This window comes from Delphinus delphis, chromosome 3 (assembly GCF_949987515.2).
Source record: "Delphinus delphis chromosome 3, mDelDel1.2, whole genome shotgun sequence".
Lineage (NCBI taxonomy): Eukaryota > Metazoa > Chordata > Mammalia > Artiodactyla > Delphinidae > Delphinus > Delphinus delphis.
Window position 1 is genome coordinate 110338824 of NC_082685.1, and position 21496 is coordinate 110360319.

Genomic DNA, 21496 nt, shown 5'->3' on the forward strand with positions numbered 1-21496 from the left:
GCGCGCCGCCGACCACTAGGGGAGGGGGGAAAGGAAGGACGGACCGCCGGACCTGCCGCCCGGCCTAGCTCCCCACGAGGGCCGGCTCGGCCCGTGACCACCAGGGTCCCCGCCGCCCTCGCAGCTGCCGCCTCCTCCCGCTACCCTCAGGGCCCCGCCGGGCTCTCGGGACGGGTCAGCACCCCAGTCCCTGGTGCCCGGCCGCGTCTCCGCGGCCGCCCCCTCCCGCGAGCAGGGGGAGGGACCGCACTGCTCCCGATTCTCCCCGCCCCCTCCCCCGCCCCTCGCAGCCAGCTCCGCTGCCGCGCTCGCCTCTTGCGGGCGGCGCTGACCTGGGAAGCGGCGCCCTCCGCTCTGTGAGCGGCCGGTGGAGGTGGAGGCAGCGGCGGGCTTCGGGCCGCCCGGCCAGCGCTGCTCCGCCGAGCAGGAGCTGGAGGCCGGCGAAGGCGGGCGGTGATGGAAGTGTGAGAAGGAGGCGGCGGGGCCCGAGAACTGTGAGGCGGCGCGTGGCGGCGGCGCGTGGCGGCGGCGCGGAGCGGGAGAGGCGAGGAGCAGGGGTGGGGGCGCTGGAGCAGCGGCTGTTCTGCGGCTTCGAGCCCCTTTCCCCTGGTCCCGACGCGGGATTAGCCGCCCGCCTCGGCTCGGGCGGGCTCCCGTCGACCCTTCAGCCCCGTCCTTCGCCGCTGCTCGGCCCGTCCCGGAGCTGGGGGCAGGGTGCCGGGGGGCAGCGTGGGGCTTGGCTCTCTGATTCATTCATTCTCCGCCGCCGGAGCCTCGAACTTGCGGTGCTCCGAAGAGCGGAGAGAAGAGCGGCAGCAGCGAATGAAGGGCCGGGCGCGAGCCGGGCTCCATTGTGCTCGGCGGCGGGGGGCGGGCAGGGGCTGAGGGAGGTGGGATCCGGCCCCCTCCCCCTGCTCCCCGGCGTGCGCTGCGCCCCCAGCCTGCTGCCAACCTGGAAATGGCTCCGTGTGTTCTCCTCGGGAGAATGAATCGATCCTGCCCAGCCTTCTCTTCCTCCTCCCCGCCTCCTCTCTGCTCCCAGTCTTAGGAGGGGGGAAAAAAATTAAAAGACAGATTCCAATGTGGAGTGCCATGCACGTCGCGAGCCGCTGGGTTTGCACTTGGAAGAGATTTTTCTACATAGCTTTTTCTAATGTGAGCGCAGGGAAGCAGTGGCATTACTGCGCTTAGGATTTTTATTTTCTCGTAGGGATCTCTCAAGTGCTCGTCGCATTGGGTTGCACGCTCCACCCCCAGGGACCTGGTGTGGTGGAGAAATTTGAACCCGCAGCCTTAGTAGCACCGAAAAGGCCGAGTTACCTGGGCTCTCCCTGAGTGTGGAGGAGGACAGGAGAGAAATGACCACTGAACTCATTTTTTATAGGACTCCGTGAAGCTGGATTCTGCATTTCCCGATTCATAGACTCATTTTGTGGAATAGAGTTGACCGCCGTCTCCTCCGCGCAGCATTTTAACTCTAATAAGCAAATGCCACCTCTGTTTGAACATTTTGGTATTTCCCAGAGAGAAATCATTTTACCTAAGGGAACTAACTGAATTTTCAGCATCACTGAAATACCTCCACAAAAGGATCTCGGGGGGTGGAAAAGCAACTGCTAAATAACGGACGGAGAAATTCCTTTGGAGTTGTTCCGTAGCATAAGAGCAGAAACTTCCGAGCAAGTTTTCACTGGGCAAAATGGGGTAAGGATTTTGTGCTTAACCCCGCTTCGAGTCTGTTTATGTATGTGTGTTACTGAGCGGTGGTGGTGAATTGTCTGTGTTTTATGTTTTCAAACAAATTTGCCACCTTGCCAAGCTGGTCGTGCTTTAAAAATATAGGTGTATTAACCTTTTAAGAAGTTATTTTTGTGGAGTAACACCGGAGGCCGTAATTAAGGAACATACGTCTATTATTGTAACCAGAATGTAGCTTTATTAGGGGTATTTAAGAAGACCACACGTACTGCCCTTTCCTGGTCGAAGTGCCGCAGCAGTTTATAATCAAAGTCGTGTTCTCTTAGGTTTTGTTGCCGGTATCTTTCAAAAAGAAGTCCTGCGTTCTCTCAGTACTTTGAGAATAATCAGGTGCACAAAGGACAATTGTTAAGTAATGAGTGGTTAGACTACAGTCCTTGAAAATGATCCAGTGTAAATTGTCCTCACTGTGCCCTCCTTTTTGCCCTTGAATAGCCGAAGCTAAAATCTATAGAATTGCTCTATTGGGGCATTTAAAACGAAAATCTGAAAGTCTTAGGAGGAGTCCACAGTGCCCTGCATTTAAAGATCAGAGCCTGAATAGGAAACAGCTTTTTGTTAAAGGAACTTGTTCACTTTCTCTGTTTTTTTTTTTTTTTTTTTTGCTTTTATGATCAAGTCTTCAGTTTGTGTTAACAATGTCAGATGTATACCTTCTTTCAGATCCAAAGTCAACCAAGAGTGCCGTTTTCCTACCTTTTTTAACTTTTCACACAGTAACTCGATAAAATGCTAGTGACTCTTACTAATTTAAGCCAGACTTCCATAATATATTAATGGAGTAATGATCTAGTTTCATTGACAGATTTTCAATGATTTTTTGTCAAAGAGGAACTTCTAGAATTTTCTCTCTCTCTCTTTTTCGTAGTTGAATAAACACATCTAAAGTGTAGTTAAGGGACAGAGATTGAAAGGACAGACACTGAAATTCGTTGTGACAGTTTAGGGGTGTGCACACCTAAACTTTCATTCTTAGAACGTTCAGAGGAAAGTTCTTACTAGTACTACCCTTTTTTGTTGGAATTAGAACTTGAAGTTCATAAACTTAAGTTTGAAGATGTAGAATGTACGTTGTAGGAGTCCATCAGGAATTGATGAGAAAGAGTGATACTTGTTTTTAAAACTTAAATGACAAAGTGATGAGAATATATATAACTTGCATGATTTGGGATACTGCTAACAGCAATTAAAATACCTCATTCTATTTCTAGTGCTGCTATTAGTAGCTTGGTGATCTGAGGCAAATTGCTTGACCTTTGTGGACTCTTGTTTTTTTAATCTGTAAAATGAAGGTCTTAGGTGAGTTTTAAAATTTTTTCCAGCCTGTAAAAGTGAATTATTTCTTTTTCTCCTGCAGTTTTCATAATTGCTGTTGGTTTCTTGAAGTAAATCTCTCAGATGGAGAGATTTTCTCTAAGCAGTTTTGAAGCATGTAAGCTTGGAAAATAATGGCATTTGAAAAATGTTTTGGATGAATTGTACCAATTTTAATGAGAGAAAATACTGACAAATACTACTATTCAAAATCTTTGAAATATGGCTTCCCTTGAGAGTCCGCAGCTCTTCTGTTTAAAATGTGTCAGAGAAGAAAAATCAAGTGGCAGTTTTTCATGTTGAAGGCTGCATTCTCTCTAAGCTGTGGAGTGGTAGCATCATGAAAGAAAATTCATGGTTTTCCACAACATTTAAGCTGCATGAATGTCCATGGTTTTACCAAGGGAAGCTTGAGATGAACTTAAAACGAAGGGGATTGGTCTTTAAAACATGAAAATAAGCCCCTGCACATAGCCCAGATTTTAGATACTTCAGTGTAATTAAATGTGTTTATAAACTAATTTATTAGTCCTTAATAAAGTCTTAAAGGTGGACTGGAGAGGCAAAGGAGTGAATGTTTATGGCATAATTTTTCTGCAAGTCTGCAATTGGGGCTGTGACTCTCAGTAATAGTGACTTGTTTCATCTAAGTTGTCAAGAGAAGGCATTTGTGGAAGTTTCCACACTTAGTAGGTGTTTGTACCTAATAAGTGTTTGTGGAATAAGCACAGCCTCCTGCACCTACTTAAAACAAAAGGGAACAGAGCTTTAAATGGCCTTTAAAGTTTTACCTAGGCAATCCTAAATTACCTTACTCTGACAGGTATCTGTATCTAAAATTTAATATTGTGGGTGGAGAGTTTCATGTTTTATGAATATATTTTTGACTAATGTTAGGTTATAATAAAAATTTATCTCTGCCTTAGTTTTGGATATAATTGCAAGTCTAGGGGCAAAATCAAAACAAAAGGAATGATTTTGAAAGAAAATGAGTGATTAGTTCAGGCCAAAAACAAATCTAAGGCTCCTGTGATAGTAGTTTATGAACTATGGTGGAAATGAAAAAGAACAGCTGAAACTGACAGTTGGCAGAATCTGTCAAAGTATCCTGGATGCTGCCTGAGCTGTTTTTAATTACAGTGAAGGTGGTTGAAGTATTGGTTTGTGAAATAGGTGTATCAGAACCCCTAAAACTGAGAGCAGGTATGTGAGGTAAAGTCTAGGAAAACTTCCGGGCCCCAGCGAAGAGCCCTTGTTAGGTATGACCCCCCAGCCCTCCAAGTAGTATCTCCTAAGGAGAGCAGTGAGTCAGGAGCTATTTTGGAATGATGAGAGTAGGCAACAGAAATCACATAACTTCAGTGAGGTATTTCATGCTACCTTTTTTTTTTTTTTTCATGCTACCTTTTGTTTTACTTAGCTCATATTGGCAACTTAGTGATCTCAACAAGGGAATATTCCCTCCCCCCTCTTATTAAGAGTGAGTTATTTTTAAAATGTGACTTTCCCTGCAAATGAGGTTGATAATGCTCTTTGTGATTTATCTCACCTGCCTGTGGGCGCCTCTGGAAACCCTCTTCTCCGCCTTTCCTCAGATAACTTCCTGAAGCGTGGAAGTGAGTGCTGCCTCATTGCAACCTGAACCAAGTCGCTTCTTTGCTGGGAGAGGAAGCTGACACCTCTTTCTGCCCCATGCTACTGGGTGCTGCTCTCCGGGGACTTTAGCTAAAACGCAGAAATCTTGATCCAGCATGCACTGCAATCTGAATGGGCTTTGTTGCAAAGGCAACCACTTAATCACTTCTAACATCAGGAAAGTTAGATGGAAGTCTGTTCCTTTTACCAGGTTTGAACCCCTATCATGTGGCATGTACAGCAGCTCAGTACTGCTGATACAGAGACCAGTAACATGTGCTTCTTCCCTTAGGGAGTTTATAGCTTAGAAGTTGATCTAGGATAATTACCTGAATGGAATTCATGGCAGTTAAGCGACTGACAAAAGTGTCTTTATACTTAGTTGTAAACTCAGTTTAGTTTTAAGTGATTAAATGTCTCAGATGAAAAGGTGGTTAAAATCTCAGAAGGTTCAACATCACTACTGCAGTGTGTTTGTTTGTTTTTCCAGACCTATGGTGTTTAGTTGAAATATTTATTTTTAGTTACTCCATTGCTTTGTTTTGTTATTTTAAGATTAATCCAACTCACTGGATAGAAGAGTAGGGAAAATGAGTTCCAAATATTTAAGTGTTTCCTGATACAATTTTTAAATGACTGAATATAAGGCATTTTAAGTAGCTTTATTTCTCAGTTAGGGTCTGTTTAGTTGAGTGAAATGTGCAGTTTCTTGTTTGTGTTGCATATTTGTAATGACCCATGGCTTATAAAGTGACCCTATAGTTTACGAGATTCATTATGTTTGTGGAATGATTGAGATCTTCCTAGAAATCAAAAAGACTTCTCTGTTAAGGTTTGAAAAGTTGAGTGCTTTTTGAGACAATATAATGTTTCATCCTCATTAAGTATCTTCATTTCGAAAGAATCTCCATGTGATAAGCAGCATTTATATACATTACAGGAATTGAGATAAAATTTTCCAATCTTATTGAATGGGCATTGCAAGAGTAAGTAAAACTTTTTAAAGGCTAATCATTCAGTGGTCTTTAACATGTGTAATCATATAGAACTGAATCTTTTAGGTTAAAAAGTCTTAATTTTCACAACATATCTCTGTATACTATAAAATTAGGACATCCATTATCACACTGTTAAAAGAGACAGATTTATCAGTGAACTTGTGCTCTTAATTGCAGTTTGATTTTCCTTTCTTCATCCATCATAAGTCTAACACATTGGTTATTTCTGTGCTCCCTAATAAAATATCTGATTTGAAAAAAAGATGAAATTGATGAGAATCAGTGTTGCTTGTTTTAAGCAACATTTTTTAGGGAAGCAGTTGAAATTAATCACATGTATATGTTACCTTTTTTTGTGCTTTGTCATTACCCTCCACTTGTATTTTATTTATTTCTCATCTTGTTTTTAAAAATCTCACTTCTCTGGTAGGTATAATTTCGAATTACTTTTACAGGTACAAAACTAAATTACTTGGTTTTTTTTGGCTGCGTTGGGTCTTTGTTGCTGCTTGCCGGCTTTCTCGGCGAGCAGGGGCTACTCTTCACTGCAGTGTGTGGGCTTCTCATCGCGGTGGCTTCTCTTGTCACAGAGCACGGGCTCCAGGCGTGCGAGCCTCAGCAGTTGCGTCTCACGGGCTCAGTAGTTGTGGTGCACGGGCTTAGTTGCTCCGTGGCACGTGTGATCTTCCTGGACCAGGGATCGACCCCGTGTCCTGGCAGGCAGATTCCCAACCACTGAGCCACCAGGGAAGTCCCTAAATTACTTTTTAGTGACCTTGCAAAAGAAAAGAAACAAACTATTCTTTCTCATGAGGTTTCTCCCCCCCCCACACACACAATGATTAATTGTGAACCCAGTATGGCTCTTGTGTAGCTAAAAGAATTTTAAATATGTAAAACAAACATTTGACTTAGTTAAGATCTGAATTTCATTTACACATAATTATCTTTTTTAAGATAGGCTACTGGAAGAAGGCAAAGCATCATTGTTTTCTTTTTTGTTTCAGAAAATAAAATTATAAAATCCGAAAAATTAGCAGTCTAGCCAATACTTTCTCTTCATAGTACAGTTTACCTTTGCACTTTCTCTAGCTTTTGAAAAATCACTTTAATCTTTTTTTTTCACTTTAATCTTTTAACACCTAATATTAGCTTTTTAAAAATTGCTTTGCTTTATGGACATTTTCTTTTAATGTTCTTCCCTAAAACATGAAGCATTTCCGTGTTATCTTTGAAAAGAGTCGGCACCAGTTCCTTAAGGCAGAGCAGTTTTAAGAATTGTGGACTTTTTGTGAAATTACCAAACAAGAGTTAGACAGAAATTAAACACAAACAAAAAAGTGTACTGAGGGATCACAGATACCAAACAGCTTTTATTCCTTTATTAGGTTGTTTTAAGTCATGTTTATTATGTCATGGGCACATCTGGATCCATGTGTCCACATGCCTCAGAGTCCAGAAGGCTGTGGAAGAGAGTGTTCTTGACCCCCGCCCCACCTATAGAAGGGCTTGCTCCTCATTTGTCCCTGTCTTTAGTAGGAGGGCGGAGATAGATAACCACAGCTCTGGTATCTCTCTGAGTACCGTACAGTGTGTTTCCTAACCACCTAGGTCGTAGCAGAGCACACACGTGCAGTGTAAGTTGAAAGAATCTGGGGAATTAGACCCCACTCTTAGTGTACAGAAAATGCCGATTCCTAGCAGTTGGGTATAAGTTGGATGTACCAATTATTTTTCTGATAAACTTTCTTGGTAAATTGTTGGATCCTTTAACCTTTACATTTAAGCATGGCTCAATCTTACTTAAGTAGTGTTGCCTTCCTTCTGTTTCATTTAAGAAGTTTAAGACGGTTATTTTGAATAAGGCTTTTCTGTGAGTTGGAATTTGCCCTACTTACTTTCAGTTTCCCCCATTAGGCTCTTAGTAATGGTCGCTAGGAAATTATCTTAAGTGGATTTGACTATCAAAGAGCTCAAAGTACTCATACTAGAAAATATCTGTCCGTGTTCCTTTGTGGAAGGTAAGTCTGTACATGACTAAACTTAGGTAGGACAATTATTTTGAACCAACTGTAATACTTGAGTGTGCTTAGCTTATCCTTTTACGTTTCTGTGCTTTCTTTTTGCTTATCTTGTAAAACTGCTGTTTTCTGTCCTCTGTAGTTATGAATCTCTGTCATATGACTTTTAACATTAAAATTCATGTGCTTTGCTTAATCACCCTGCCAGCTCCCAAGATGTTTACAGAATGAGGATTCCACCTACTCTTGTGTACTCAGTTTTGCCAGGGATCTGTATACATTCAGCTGAATGGAAAGACTCACAAATCACCCTTCAACTCATCTTCCTTGAGGTTCTGTTGATTAAAAAAAAAAGTTCTGGATCTTGCAGGCTGCCTTTTTTCCCTACTCAACTGAAAATATATAGGATTTTAGTTGTCTATTTTTATTGTTGCTTTCATTTACTATTTTTTAATGCTAAATTGACATTTATTGCTATGCCTATGTTAATGTGAGGGTAATAAGACATTAATGGAAATATTGCTACTTAGTTTTACTTGGTAGCATATTAGTATATTTGGAGTAATTAGTATATGATCTGTGGTAAACTGTAGGTTAGTCATACGGTACAAAGCTAGCCTGAAAAATATTTTCAAAGATGGTGCAGTGGTCGATTAGAAACCAGGATGCAAAGCTGTATATTCTCAACTATATAAAATACATCTGTACATGCATAAAAAAGATTTGAAGGAAATTCATTAAAGTGCTACCATGTTTATTTCTGGGACATACAATTGTGAAATTTTGTTGAGTCTTTCTGAATCTTTAAGTTTCTCTGTGATTAATATATTAAGTTTTAGAACTTCTCTTGGGTTTAAAGAGTGAAGGTCTTAAAAAATACTAATATCTACAGTACAGAGTTATCAGGATCAGTCACTGTTCCTACATATACATAGATACTTATGTGTTTGTATCAATTTTAGCTTGTTTATCTCAAATTTTATTTTTCTTTTCAAAATTGGCTAAAGTAATTACACCAATGATAGCAAAAATGGTTTCTTGTTTAAGTGTAAGGAGTAGTTCAGAATGTTAGTACTAATCTCCACTTTTTTTGGAGCCAGAGCTCAAAAGGAAAATGTGACTAGGGGAGGTCATGCAGGGGCAGAACATGTGCTAGATCTCCAGCTCCTTGGGGTTCCTACCATTAGCTCAGGGGATCCTAAATGGATGCTCACATATACAGAGACTGATTTATAGGGGGTTTCTAACCCCTCATAGTTAAAAAAAAAAATTCTAATTTAATGTAAGCTTAGTGTCTTGATAGTGAGTTTTAACTAAATGGATGTTGTCTTCCTTTTAGATGGTACTGAAAGAAAGTGCATTCTAATTTTAGCGTAATCAGTGTCTGCTCAATGCATTATATTTTAAATACATTGAAGTCTTTCTCATAAATGAATTGAAATGTTATTACATATGTTTTGTATAGTTTCCAAAGTTGATTCTACAGTGTAAATTCCATCAGTCAAAGCCCTGTTAACTGCTCTTGTAGTTAATGGACACATGAGCCTCAAGAATGTGTGAGGAAGCAGGGTCTACTTCTCTGAAGACTTCAGACCAGAAAAAGAATGCTTAAGATGTTATCTTGAAACACTTTTCCTAGAGCTTAATGTTGGACCATGAGACCCATAAGTGGAAGGATCACTTGTGGCCTACAGTACAATTTCTGAATCATCATGCAACAGCTGTAAGTTGTTTGATTCCCTAGAATTCATAAGAGACAGCTGGGCCTTATTGTATCCAGATTTAAAATTGTTATTCTTTCTGAATCTTTTCCCCCAGAGGTCCCAAACTCTAATGCTATCATTGGCTGGGCAGAAAAATGTGTGAATATATAAGGCAGAAGGCAGTAAGGATTGGTGGGGACCGTGGGAAAGTGAAGAGAGCATGTCCTGCCTGAAGGCATTTGTAGCCAGTGTTCTAAAAACCCTCTGGTGAAAGAAATACACCTGAAGCCTAGTCTCTTATTTATTTGGCACTTTTTGAGCTCCTACCATGTGTTAGTGACTGTGATACTTTGATCTAGGTTGGATACAGTAGGTTTGGAAATGCTTTAACTCTTGACTCAAGAAGGAAGACCAGAGCATAGCAGGGTAGCGGCAGAAATTCACACTAGATTAGTGGTTCTCAAATTTGAATTTGCATCAGAATCACCTAGAGGGCTTGTTAAAAACACAGATTGCTGGACTTCAACCCACGTTTTTGATTCAGTAGGTCTGGGAGTGAGGCCCACGAATTTGCTGTTCCAATGACTTCTCAGGTGATGTTGATGTTGGTCCAAGGACCTTACTTAGAGTCACGGCGTTTGAAAAACGAAGCTTACGTATGAGAAACTTCTGTCCATTCAGAAGCCTCGATGATTCTTGAAGCTTTCTTTTCTCTGCTTGCAAATTGAAAAACGTTATAAATTTGAACTAAAGGGGGAAACCTTGATTGAACCTTTTATCTACTGTTTATAAGCTAAAAGATCCAGGACAACTTGAAACTGATCTCTATCTCTTTAAACCTGATTACCTCCAGCAGTACTTACCAGTTAATGCCACTTGCTTCAGGGTGACTTCTGCTTTCTGGCATTTCGGAATGTATTATTTCTAAACTACCTGACACTGCTTTGACTTCTGAAGGTTTTTTTGTGATTTTTTTAAAATTTATTTTTATTTTTGGCTGCGTTGGGTCTTTGTTGCTGCATGCGGGCTTTCTCTAGTTGCGGCAAGCGGGAGCTACTCTTCACTGCAGTGCACAGGCTTCTTTTGTCGCGGAGCACGGGCTCTAGGCGCGCGGGCTCAGTAGTTGTGGCTCACAGGTTCTGGAGCGCGGGCTCAGTAGTTGTGGCGCACAGGCTTAGTTGCTCCGCGGCATGTGGGATCTTCCTGGACCAGGGCTCAAACCCGTGTCCCCTGCACTAGCAGGCGGATTCTTAACCACTCTGCCACCAGGGAAGTCTGACTCCTGAAGTTTTTATGCTTTTGGAGGAAGTATGATTTCCTTCTAAGTTGTTTATCCTGTTTAGCTATCCTTAAGTTTGTCCACATGCTATCGTATTAGTTTTCTGTTGCTGTGTGACAAATCACCATAATTTTAGTGGCTTTAAAACAACACCCATTTATCTCAGTTTCTGTGAGTCAGGAATCCAGACACCTTAACGGGGTCTTCTGCTCAGGGTCTCACAAGGCAGCAGCAGTCAAGGTGGCAGCTCGAACTAGAGTCTTATCTGTGGATCAGCATCTCCTTCAAAGCTCATGTGGTTGTTGGCTGAATTCATTTCCTTGCAGCTATAGAACTCAAAGTGGCTGTGACTTCAAGGCAGCCAGGAGGAGCCCCTCTCTGGTGCTTCATCTTGTTCTAAAGGACTCGCCTAAATAAGTCAGGGCCACCCAGGGTACCCTCCCTTTTGATTAGTTGAAAGTCAACTGATTAGTGACCTAATTACCTGTGTGACATCCCATCATATTCAAGCCTTCTACCCATACTGAAGGTGAGAGTTTTATGCAGAAAATGCCCACCAGGGGGCAGTAATCTAGGGGCCATCTTAGAATTCTGCCTGCTGCACCACATCAAATACCTATGGATATTTTCCAAATGCTCAAGTATCAGTATGTCCATTCCATTTATTTTTGTTTTTTTTTTTAACTTTTAAAAATCTGTAGTCCTCTGCATTCCTGCTCCACTATGGACTGGTTACTCTTTAGTTGGATTATGTAGTCTCATACTAGACTTTCCCTTAATTTTTTTGGGGGGTGGGTGGTGAGGCATCATATCTCCTGTTTCCTGGACACTGTTTTCTTCATTTATCCTTTTGTTTTAGTGAATCTCCTTTTCCTGTAGTTACCTGAAAATGACTAGGTAGGAGATAACTTTTTTGAGACATATGTGAAAGTGCCCTCCCCCTCAACTGAGGCTAGATCTCTAGACAGGAAGTAATTTTCTCTTATTACTGTGAAGGCACTGATCTGTCGTCTTCTAGTTTCCAGTGTTCCTGTTGAAGCCTGCTTGTTTCTGATGCCTGTTCCTTCATGTGTTACTCTTACCCCACTTTGGAATGTTTTAGGATTTATTTTTTTTCTCTGCTGTTCAAAAATTTCACAATGATGTGGTGTGGCACTTTTTGTTTGTATGTTTTTTTTGTTTTTTTTTAATTGTTCTTTTGGTCACTGCTGGACCATATCAGCCGTCAACTTCCCTAAGTTTGGGAGATTTTCTTCTATTTTTAAAAAATATCATTTCATACATTTTTTTCTCTTTCTGACCTATTAGTTGGATGGTAACCTTTTTGTCTTATCTACCAGTTTTTTTCTTTTTATTCTGCCTTCTAAGGAAATTTCCTTGACTTCATCTTCTAATACTTTTATTGGATTTTTAATTTTCACATAATTTTAAATTTCCAGGTCTTCTTTCTCAATATGTCATCGATTTGAGGACACTTACAGTGTTTTGAAGTTTTGTTTTCTGTTCCCTAAATTTTCTTTTGTGTTCCTTTTTTGTTTAGTTTCTTCTTTCATGATGGAAACTTTCCTGGAATATCTGGTAATCCTGAGCTGTGTGTAAGAGTAAGATACTAAAAAGCCGGTTAGAAGCTCTCTGTGACCCAGTGAGTCCTGTCACCGGTGGGCTTCGTGTTAGGCATTTAGGTGGTGAACAGGCCATTTTCTTGGGTGATTTCCAGGTATCAGTAAGTAGAGATCTGGTCTCTGAGATTGTAGGTCTTTTCTTTGAGACTGTTCACTCTAGAGAACAATCTTCCAATGTATATACCTCTTGGCATTCTGAGAGCAAGGTATATACCATTATATACCCAGGAGGCATATTACCTGCTGTAAACTGAAAAACATGAAGGGGAGGGTTTGCAGCCTTTCTCTTAATGCTTCATCCTTGTTTTCTGCTATTGGTAAAGGTAGTTGCTTGACTATGGAGGGTGGGAAGGGGTGAAGGGAGCTCTCATTGTTCTGTTACTTAAACTTTGGATCAACTCCCCAGTATCAGCCCCATACCTCACACCCTCTCCTGCAATTCCTTTGCCTCTGAATTCTGGCCAGCAAGTTGTTCACTTTTTAGTTCCCTTTTTTGCAGGCACTATACAGTTTCCTTGGCTCTGCCAAGTCACGTACTATTCCTTCTTCCAAATTACTTCTTTCAACAGTGTATTAAAATTACACAGTGGAGTCACTTCTGTTCTTTGGTTTTATGGGTTTATACCTTCTTTTTCCCTTCACTTTCATTTTAGTGTAGTTTCAGAAATGGAAGATATATGTGTGCAATTAATTTGCCATGTTTGACCCGAATCACTGAGCCTTAGCTTTTGAATTTATATAAGGCATCTTTCAGAATGTGTTGACACTGTTGATGGTTAATTGATTAGCATTTGGTGGATGATGAAGTGTTGACTTTCTAAAAATCTCTCTGACTTGACCGGAAAACTCAGTGCATGATGTAACCACATCTTAAAATTTAAAAGTTAAAGTTGATCATCAGCCCAAACCTCAGCAAAGCAGAGCACTTACTCTCTCAACTGTGTCAGGTAGCTAAGGTGTTGCTACAGTTTGTTCCTTAGCACTGTGCCTCTTGAGCATTTGTATAACAAACATTAAGCACTTTATTTGTGTTATGAGTCACGCTAGGCCCTGGCAATACAAAGATGAGTAGACAGTCATGTAAACAAGAAATTACATTACTGTGACTTAAGTGCTGTAACAGAGATGTATGTTGTATTTGCCAGCACAGAGAAGGAAGTGCCCTCCTCTACCTGGGAAGGTCAGAGAAAGCTTCACATAGCCAGTTATGTTTGTTTGGAGCATTAAAGAACAAACAAGAGTTGATGAGGGCCGGGGGGTGGGGGCAGTGAGGAGAGGGAAAATGTGTGAGGAGGTTGTTAGGGTATTTTGGGCAGGGGAGTGGCAAAGGTACAGCTTCAAAGGTGGCATATGCTAGTTAGAAAGTTTAAGGTAGTTTGGCATAACTCAGATATAATATAAAAGTAGATTTGGCTAGAAAGTTAGTCCAGGGACAGATGATGGCTGTGTCATGTCAGAGGATTGTACTTTCTGTAGATTAGTGGTCTCCACATGTTTTTGAGGCACCCATATCAATGAAAGATGTTGGGCATATTCCTTCATATGTGTATATTTATAAGTTGCATGTCCTACTGTGTGTGTGTAAACACACATACATATATATTATAAAACATAAAAATAGAAATGAAGAGAAAATAATTTATTCCTGTACCCCACTTTAGAGGCCATTGCTTTACATAGTGGTGAGCAAAGGAACAGTTTTAAGCTGGTAGAGTTAATACCATGCCTGTGTTTTAGATTAACTACTCAGGTTACAATATGGGATGAAGTTTTAGACTTGGAGGAGGGGTGTGTGTATATGAGAGAGAAATGAGTGGGGGTCTTGGAGATCCTCAAGTTTAATTGTGTAATAGGTTAATGGCAGCAGCTTAGTCAAGAATAATGGCTTGAATTAAGGTAGAGTAGAACATGGGCTGAAGTCAAAAAGAGATTTAAGTAGTACTATCTATAGGCGTTGACAATGAACCCTGTTGATATAGAGGGGTAAGGAGATTGGCTTGGTCAGCCATTAGCTGAGATAGGGAACAAGGAGAAAAGCAAGTTTGCAGTGAGGTGAGATGACAAATTGAGTAAAAATTGATGTATTTATGGCCAACTACGTGGGAATGTCTTATAGTTGGGTATCCAGGTCTGGTATTCAGGAAAAGAGAATTAGGCTGATGATAGAGTTTTGGGAATCATTAGAATATATAAGTAGTGGTTGAAACTTTGAATGTGGATGAGCTCATTCAGGATATTTATAGAAAAGGGCAGATCAGGCCTCTCTGGGGGAATAGTCATTTAAGGGGCAGCAAAGAAGCTGAGAGAGCTCTCAGGCTAGCACAGTGAGAGAACAGTGTCAAAAAGCCAAGAAAGGGAGTTTCCAGAATTGAGTAGCCAGGATCAAATGTAGCAAAAACATCAAATGAGGCAAAAAGTATCTATTAGGTTGGGTAAGTAGTGGTCCTTTAACGACCTTACCTTGAGAAGTTTGAGCAGCCTGGGATGAATCCAAATTGCCACCAGGTGATGGTGCTAATGAAGGATGAGGAAGCAGGGACCATAAGTGTAGGCTTCTCCTTTAAGACTAAGCTTCTCTGAAATAGAGTGTAGCTTCAGCAAGCTCTAGAGTTCAAGAAATTGTTGTGGTTTTGTTTTCAAAATGGGACTAAGCATTCATTTTAGGCCCTGAGAAAGGAGTCCATAGCTAGGGGTATTTAAAAATTAGAGTACAGAGGGATAATTACTGAGAAAGGAGATGGGAGAGAGTGCAATCTGGAGCACAGGAGAAATAGTTAACCTTAAATAAGAGGCATATCTTCCTTGTAGACTGGAGCGATGTATGTATGGAAGGATATGATTGGGTTAAGTTTGTAGGTTAAAGGGCAGGAGACTGGGAGGGAGTTCCTTAGCTGGGGGACTCCATTTCCTCAATTCATTCCCTGATTCATGTAATAAACAAATATTCTAAATGCCTGCTATGTGTCAGGCACTATTCTAAGTATATGAGCTGCATCTGTGAACAAAGAGCCTTGCCTTCATGGGCATGTATTCTAGAAAATGATGAAAGACAAGGCCATCTTCTGAGAGTGTAGAGCAGCGGTCCCCAACCTTTGTGGCACGGGGGACCGGTTTTGTGGAAGACAGTTTTTCCATGGGGTTGGGGGAGCAATATGGTTCGGGGGCTTCCCTGGTGGCGCAGTGGTTGAAAGTCCGCCTGCCGATACAGGGGACACGGGTTCGTGCCCCGGTCCAGGAAGATCCCACATGCCGCGGAGCGGCTGGGCCCGTGAGCCATGGCCGCTGAGCCTGCGCGTCCGGAGCCTGTGCTCCGCAACGCGAGAGACCACAACAGTGAGAGGCCCGCGTACCGCAAAAAAAAAAAAAAAAAAAAAAAAAAAAAAATGGTTCGGGCAGTAATGCGAGCGCTGGGGAACGATGGGGCGCAACAGATGAAGCTTCGCTCACTCATCCACCACTCACCTCCTGCTGTGCGGCCCGGTTCCTAACAGGCCGCGGACCGGTACCATTCCGCGGCCCCAGGGGTTGCGGACTCCTGGTGTAGAGGATGAAGGTTGGTCAGAGCCTTGGGAAGAGAGGTGAAGAATGGGAGAGATTACTGACCATGAACAGTGAGGAGCTTGGAGGGCCCACCTGAGGTTAAAGCACAGGTTTTGGTGCTCCTGTTGTGGAAACAGTCTAAATCCAGGTTGCTCCTGTACCTGAGGAGAAGAGAACTGTGTCTTAGAAGGGCTTTCCTGGCCTCCATTCTGCTAAAAATGAAGCACGAAAGAGGTATGTCCAATTTTGGTAGTGTTCTATTTAGAGTTATTTACATATGCCACTTTTCCCCACCCCAGTCCCCTTTTCCTTCTGTAGAGAACATTCTTATCTTAGGAAACCAACCTAGTAAGTATTAAGTTTGCCAGAATGGCACCAGTTTCTTAACATTTAAAGCCTTGTCTGCGGGAAGCATCCTGGAACCTAGTCCTGTGGCATGTCCTGGAGCTCTCCTGAGTTTTGGGGCTCCATTTACTATTTATCTCCCCATCCCTCACTTGTGCCCTGTACACATGCCAAACACAACACACATGCACTCATGGGGAACCAGAGTGTAGAGGGGTCCTTTACTGAATTTTTTCTTCTGTCATACTGGGGAAAGTCACAGAGGTTAATTGATTGGCGTGAGCACTCGAACATTGCTCTGATGCCTATCGAGAACTCAGTATAGTATTACTATTTTGGAAGCAGTTTTGCAACTTTAACTTACCCTGTCTTTCTTACTCTTGATAAATGTAAATATTCTTAGTCTTCTTGGATGGGTGGGCTTTGTTTTCTTTCTAGTCATTCAAAATACCTGTACTCCTTGGCTAATTCTAGTTTCACTATCATGACAGCTTGGATAGCATTTTATTTTTTATGGGGACTTTCATGCTGGGGGAATATGTCTTAACTAGCAAATTGAACAGCATTTTTCTTTTTTGTAGTAGTTAGAATCAGTTAAGAAACAGAGACTTTGAAGTGAAATAAATTTTACTTCAGCTTTTGTTCTATAAAGTTTAATTTCACCATCAAGCTCTAAATTGATGGGACTGGCACCATTTTTTAAAGTTTTTTTTTTTTTTAATTTAACCTCGAGAGATGGATTTAGGCTGCAGAAGCTCTAGCTGTGATATAGAACAGCATAGCATAATACAGGCAGAGCAGTTTAGAAATCAAATGAGGTCTTTTGAACCAGCCAGTGGCTGCATTTAAATTATTGATCCTCTTAGCTCTGTGATCTTGGGCAGGTTACTTAAGTTTTGTATGTCTCAGTTGCCTCATCTGTAAAATGGGGATAGAATTATGAAGGTTAAAGGATCAGATATAAACAAGTTGTTAAAACATTGTGGCAATAGGAACTACTTAATAAATCACAGTTATTATAACTAGTTTTTATACAGTTAAATTTCTGGTATTAAAACTAAGTTTTGTGTTTTTCTGACTTCTAAATAAAGAACATGAAAAAAATTTTTTAACTTCTAGTATTACTGAAAGCCAAAGATAAGATTTTAGACTTTATCGCCTTCTAATAAAATACCCATTAATAAACCCCTTCCTCCTGTATTTTATATCCAAAGAACTTAAGCTGTTTAATGTTCTAATTTCATTGATTATCTTGGAATATCCTGATTTGGGGGGCCTTGATGGAACCATGAAAATATTAATTCTCAGTAAGGAAGTTGAGGTTTAAATATTATATGTGATAGGAATAATCACCTATTCTACTGTAATTAATTTTATAAGATGCACATACAACTGTTTTTATGAAAACTCTTTTGTATAGTTAAACCATCTTGTTGGTCATCTTAATAGGTCTACAGAAGATTATTTAAATATCTGATTAGGTCTTTCTTATTAGACATGTTCACCAATTACAAGAATCTTTAAAGTCAGATATTATTAAATTACTCAGATTAGAGTTTAATATAGGAAAAGGTAAGTAAAATACAAAAGAATAAAATATACTCATACTTATTACCTAAAAATATGTTTCTAAATTCTTATGATAGCATTAGTTTAGACCATAAGTGTCATGAGGGCAGAAACTGCCTTGTCTATTAATTCAAGTAACAGATGTTTATTGAGCGTCCACCGTGCACCCAGCACTTTTTCAGGTGCTGGGAATATTGCAGGGAACATAATAGACAAAAATTCCAGTCCTCATGAGATCGCATTTTAATGTAAATTGTATCTGCACTGCTTGGCACATGACAGGTGTTCAGGAATATGTTCCTCTACACCCTTTAGCTGCCCCAGAGGCTGAGTATAAAGGTGCAAATAGTCTCCTTCCCTAGCCAGTTACTGTTAGGGGCTACAAGTCAAGTTATGCTAGGGGGCTTCGTATGTCCCCTCCATGGGTCTGTCTGCAGAGGTCATGGGACCCTGGAGGATTTTAAGCAGCAGAGTGAAATTTCAGTTCACGTCAAAGTGTTGCATTTATGCAGTTGAAATACTTGTTCGACCCCAGAGGGCCTGTTTTTCCTCTTTTAGTAACTGAATGTTGGGTCTAACTTGAATATAAGTTAAAAATTAAAGTAGTATATTAACTTTTTCAAGTAGAGTTTTCATGTAGATGGAGGAAAGAACCTTAGAGATATTCTGCCTGTTTTTTTTTTTAATCAATGTTTTGTTTCCCTTTGTTTTCAGATGCAGAAATAACCTTGTAAGTCGGTACCTGTGTTGTTTTTAAGTGAAGCAGGTGAGGGCTTTGCCCAGAGTCCCAATGTTAGATGGTGGTAGAGCCTAGCCTTCTATTGCTTGGCCTTGTGTTCTTTCTGAGTGGTGTACATACACCACTCAGTACACCATCCATTAGTACAAGCCAACCTAAAAATCGGTTGTTTAACAAGTTTATACATTTCTTGTATTTTGAAATCTTGAAATCTCTCCCTTTTCTGAATCCTCTTAGCACTTTATATTACCTCTCCTGTGGCATTTATCACTTTGTACTCTTACATAATTATCTTCTATTAGAAAAAATTTTTTTCTAGTTGAAACCTCTCTGAGAATAGGATGTATATGTGGTTCCTCTTTGTATATTCCCCATAGCTCTTAACCGAATGCCTGGCATTCACTAGGTACTCAAATTATTAAACATGTACTCACAGATTATATTTTGGGTCTGGTAACCATGAAAACCCACAAGAATCTATTTAGCCTACAACAATTTAAGAAGTTCTTTGGTTTAGCCTCAAATCTAGGTTTGAATTCTGGCTTCATCCTCAACTTGGCTTTGTGATCTTCAATAGCTCACTTACATCCTTTTCTTCATCTGTAAAATGGAAATAGTATGTGCTCCATCTAGATTGAAGATTTAGGTAGTAAAATGTATCCAAAGGATCTAGTGCTTGATGTACTTAATAGCTGCTCAATAAATGGTAACTATTCCATTTTGAAATTTATTTTCTATTTATTATAAATGTGCAGATTTTAGTAATAGCTCTATTACTATGTGCAGGATTTATAATAACAGAGGAAGTTCTGTGGTGAAAAGTTGACAATATTTTGGTGTGGTTATCAGATTGTAAAGTCTGGGGTGTTTGGCTTACTAGTTATTTATTTAGGATGTCTGATTTGGGGCTCTATGGACTGATTTACACTGCGAAAACTTAAAAGCGACTGATAAATAAACTAGAATGGCAATCTATTAATAAGTCATTAGAAATACATCCTCTCCCATGGAAAAAAATGCCACAGTGGAACCCTTGCAATCAGGAGGTTGCTTGACGAGTAAAGGTAATTGATTGGATGTTTAGTGCTACAGTAGTCTCATGAATCAATCTTCACCTGCCACTGGGATTGTTGGGACCCCCTCACCCCCAGAGAGTGCTAGGGGCACTGCCTAATCACCTCTCATGAATCGCCTGTTCTTACACGTCATCTGCTTTTGTGTTGCATATTCTTGAAGGAAAAAGCAAAACACTTGGAGGTTTTATACTTAGTCATTAGCCTGTCATTTCTGCCTGAGTTTACAGCCTCACTTTGGTTGGATTAGGGGAGCTTAGATAGACTCCTAAATTTTTAAAATTTAAATTTTGTATTAAGAAAAGTTTTAAGCATACGAAAACCTAAAGAGATTTGTATAATTAACCCCTATGCATTCATCATCCAGCTTCAACAGTTATTAACATATGGCACATATTGTTTCATCTATACTGCCTGTCCCTCTCCACATTATTTTAAAGCAAATTCTAGACATGATATAATTTTATCTGTAAATATTAAGTATGTATCACTAAGAAATAGGACTATTTAAAAAAATATGTACAATACTATCATCATACCAAAAAATCCCACTAATAATTTCTTAACATCTGATCAGTGATCAGAGCTCCCCAATTACCTCATCAGTCTTTTTAAATCATTGAATTGTTCAAATCAGCTTCCAGACATGTTTCACACATTGCACTTGGTTGATACGTTTCTTGGGTTCCTTTTAATCTATAACAGCATCCTCCCTTTCTTGCTGTTTATCAAATTTGTCATCTAGAATTTTACATATTCTGGATTTGGCAGGCAGTATCCTCACAGTGTTGTTTAACTTGTTCCTCTGTTCTCCTGTCTTTGGTAAACTTGTGGCTAGGTCTAGGCTTGATTGGATTCAGGTTTGAAATTTTTCCCCTAAGAATATGTCATAGATGGTTGTGGTTTACTTCCTGTCTGTTGCATTATACCAGAAGGCACATAGCAGTGTCTTGGCAGTTCTCTTTTTGTATGTTAACGTTGATCATGGGGCTTGGTATTATCAACTTGATCCATCAATTATATTCTTTCAGTGAAACCATTATATTTTAGTTATTTCTAATTTTATTCTCAAGGAGTACCTTGCTGTCAAACATTATTGCCTTTCTTCTAATTTGTTCTTCACATGCAGCCAGAATGATCTTTTAAATATTAGTTAGATCATGTACTACCCTGCTTAAAACTGTTCAGTAGTATCCTATTACTCATAAACTAACACCTGAACTTCCACCCATTCTGTGAAGATCTGCATAACCTGGGCTTGATCTGCCTTTCTACACCTCATGTTATGCCATTCTGTCCTTTGAGCGGAAGTACGCCTTTATTCATAGCATAGGCTCTTGTAGTAGACTGCCTGAGTGTGTGATCTTGGGCAAGTCATTTTAACTGCTCTGTGCCTCGGTTTCCCCATCTTTTAAAGTCAGCGTTTTAAGAGTATATGCAATAGGATTCTAATGATAAAGTAATACATATAAATCACTTAAAACAATGCCATACAAAATAATAAATACCAAATATTAACTGTTGGTTGTTGCTGATGCTGGTGTTATCTCTCTCTCTGTGTTGCAGCCACACTGTATTTTTCAGTTTCTGGAACTGCCAAGCTCTTGCCAGCCTCAAGATCTATCCACATTGTTCTGATTATCTCTTTCTACATGACAAACCACTCAGAATTGAGTGGCCTAAAACAACAGTATCATTTATCTAGCTCACCAATATGCAAGTTGGGTAGAGCTTGGTGAGGACAGCTCATATCTGCTCTGTGTGGCACTGTCTGGGGTGGCTCAACCGGGGGCTGCGAGATCTACTTTTAAATGGGTCATTCATATGGTTGGCAAGATAGTGTTGGCTCTTGACTGTGAACTCAGCCAGGGACCTTGGTTCTTCTCCGCAGTCTGTTTAG

At 40.5% G+C, this 21496-nt stretch overlaps 1 protein-coding gene across 2 annotated transcripts in view; it reads left to right on the forward strand.

The window, feature by feature from the left end:
* The first annotated feature begins 337 nt into the window (after nt 1-337).
* The window catches only part of HOMER1 (homer scaffold protein 1), a 131380-nt gene continuing 110221 nt past the window's right edge, over nt 338-21496 (forward strand). The window contains exon 1 of one of the 2 annotated variants that reach the window (XM_060009244.1): nt 338-1704. In XM_060009244.1, coding sequence (XP_059865227.1) covers nt 1700-1704 — 5 coding nt within the window. In that variant the 5' untranslated portion in view covers nt 338-1699. Of the gene's footprint in view, nt 1705-15723; nt 18551-21496 lie in introns of those variants that run through there. The other variant, XM_060009246.1, reaches the window with a different exon arrangement.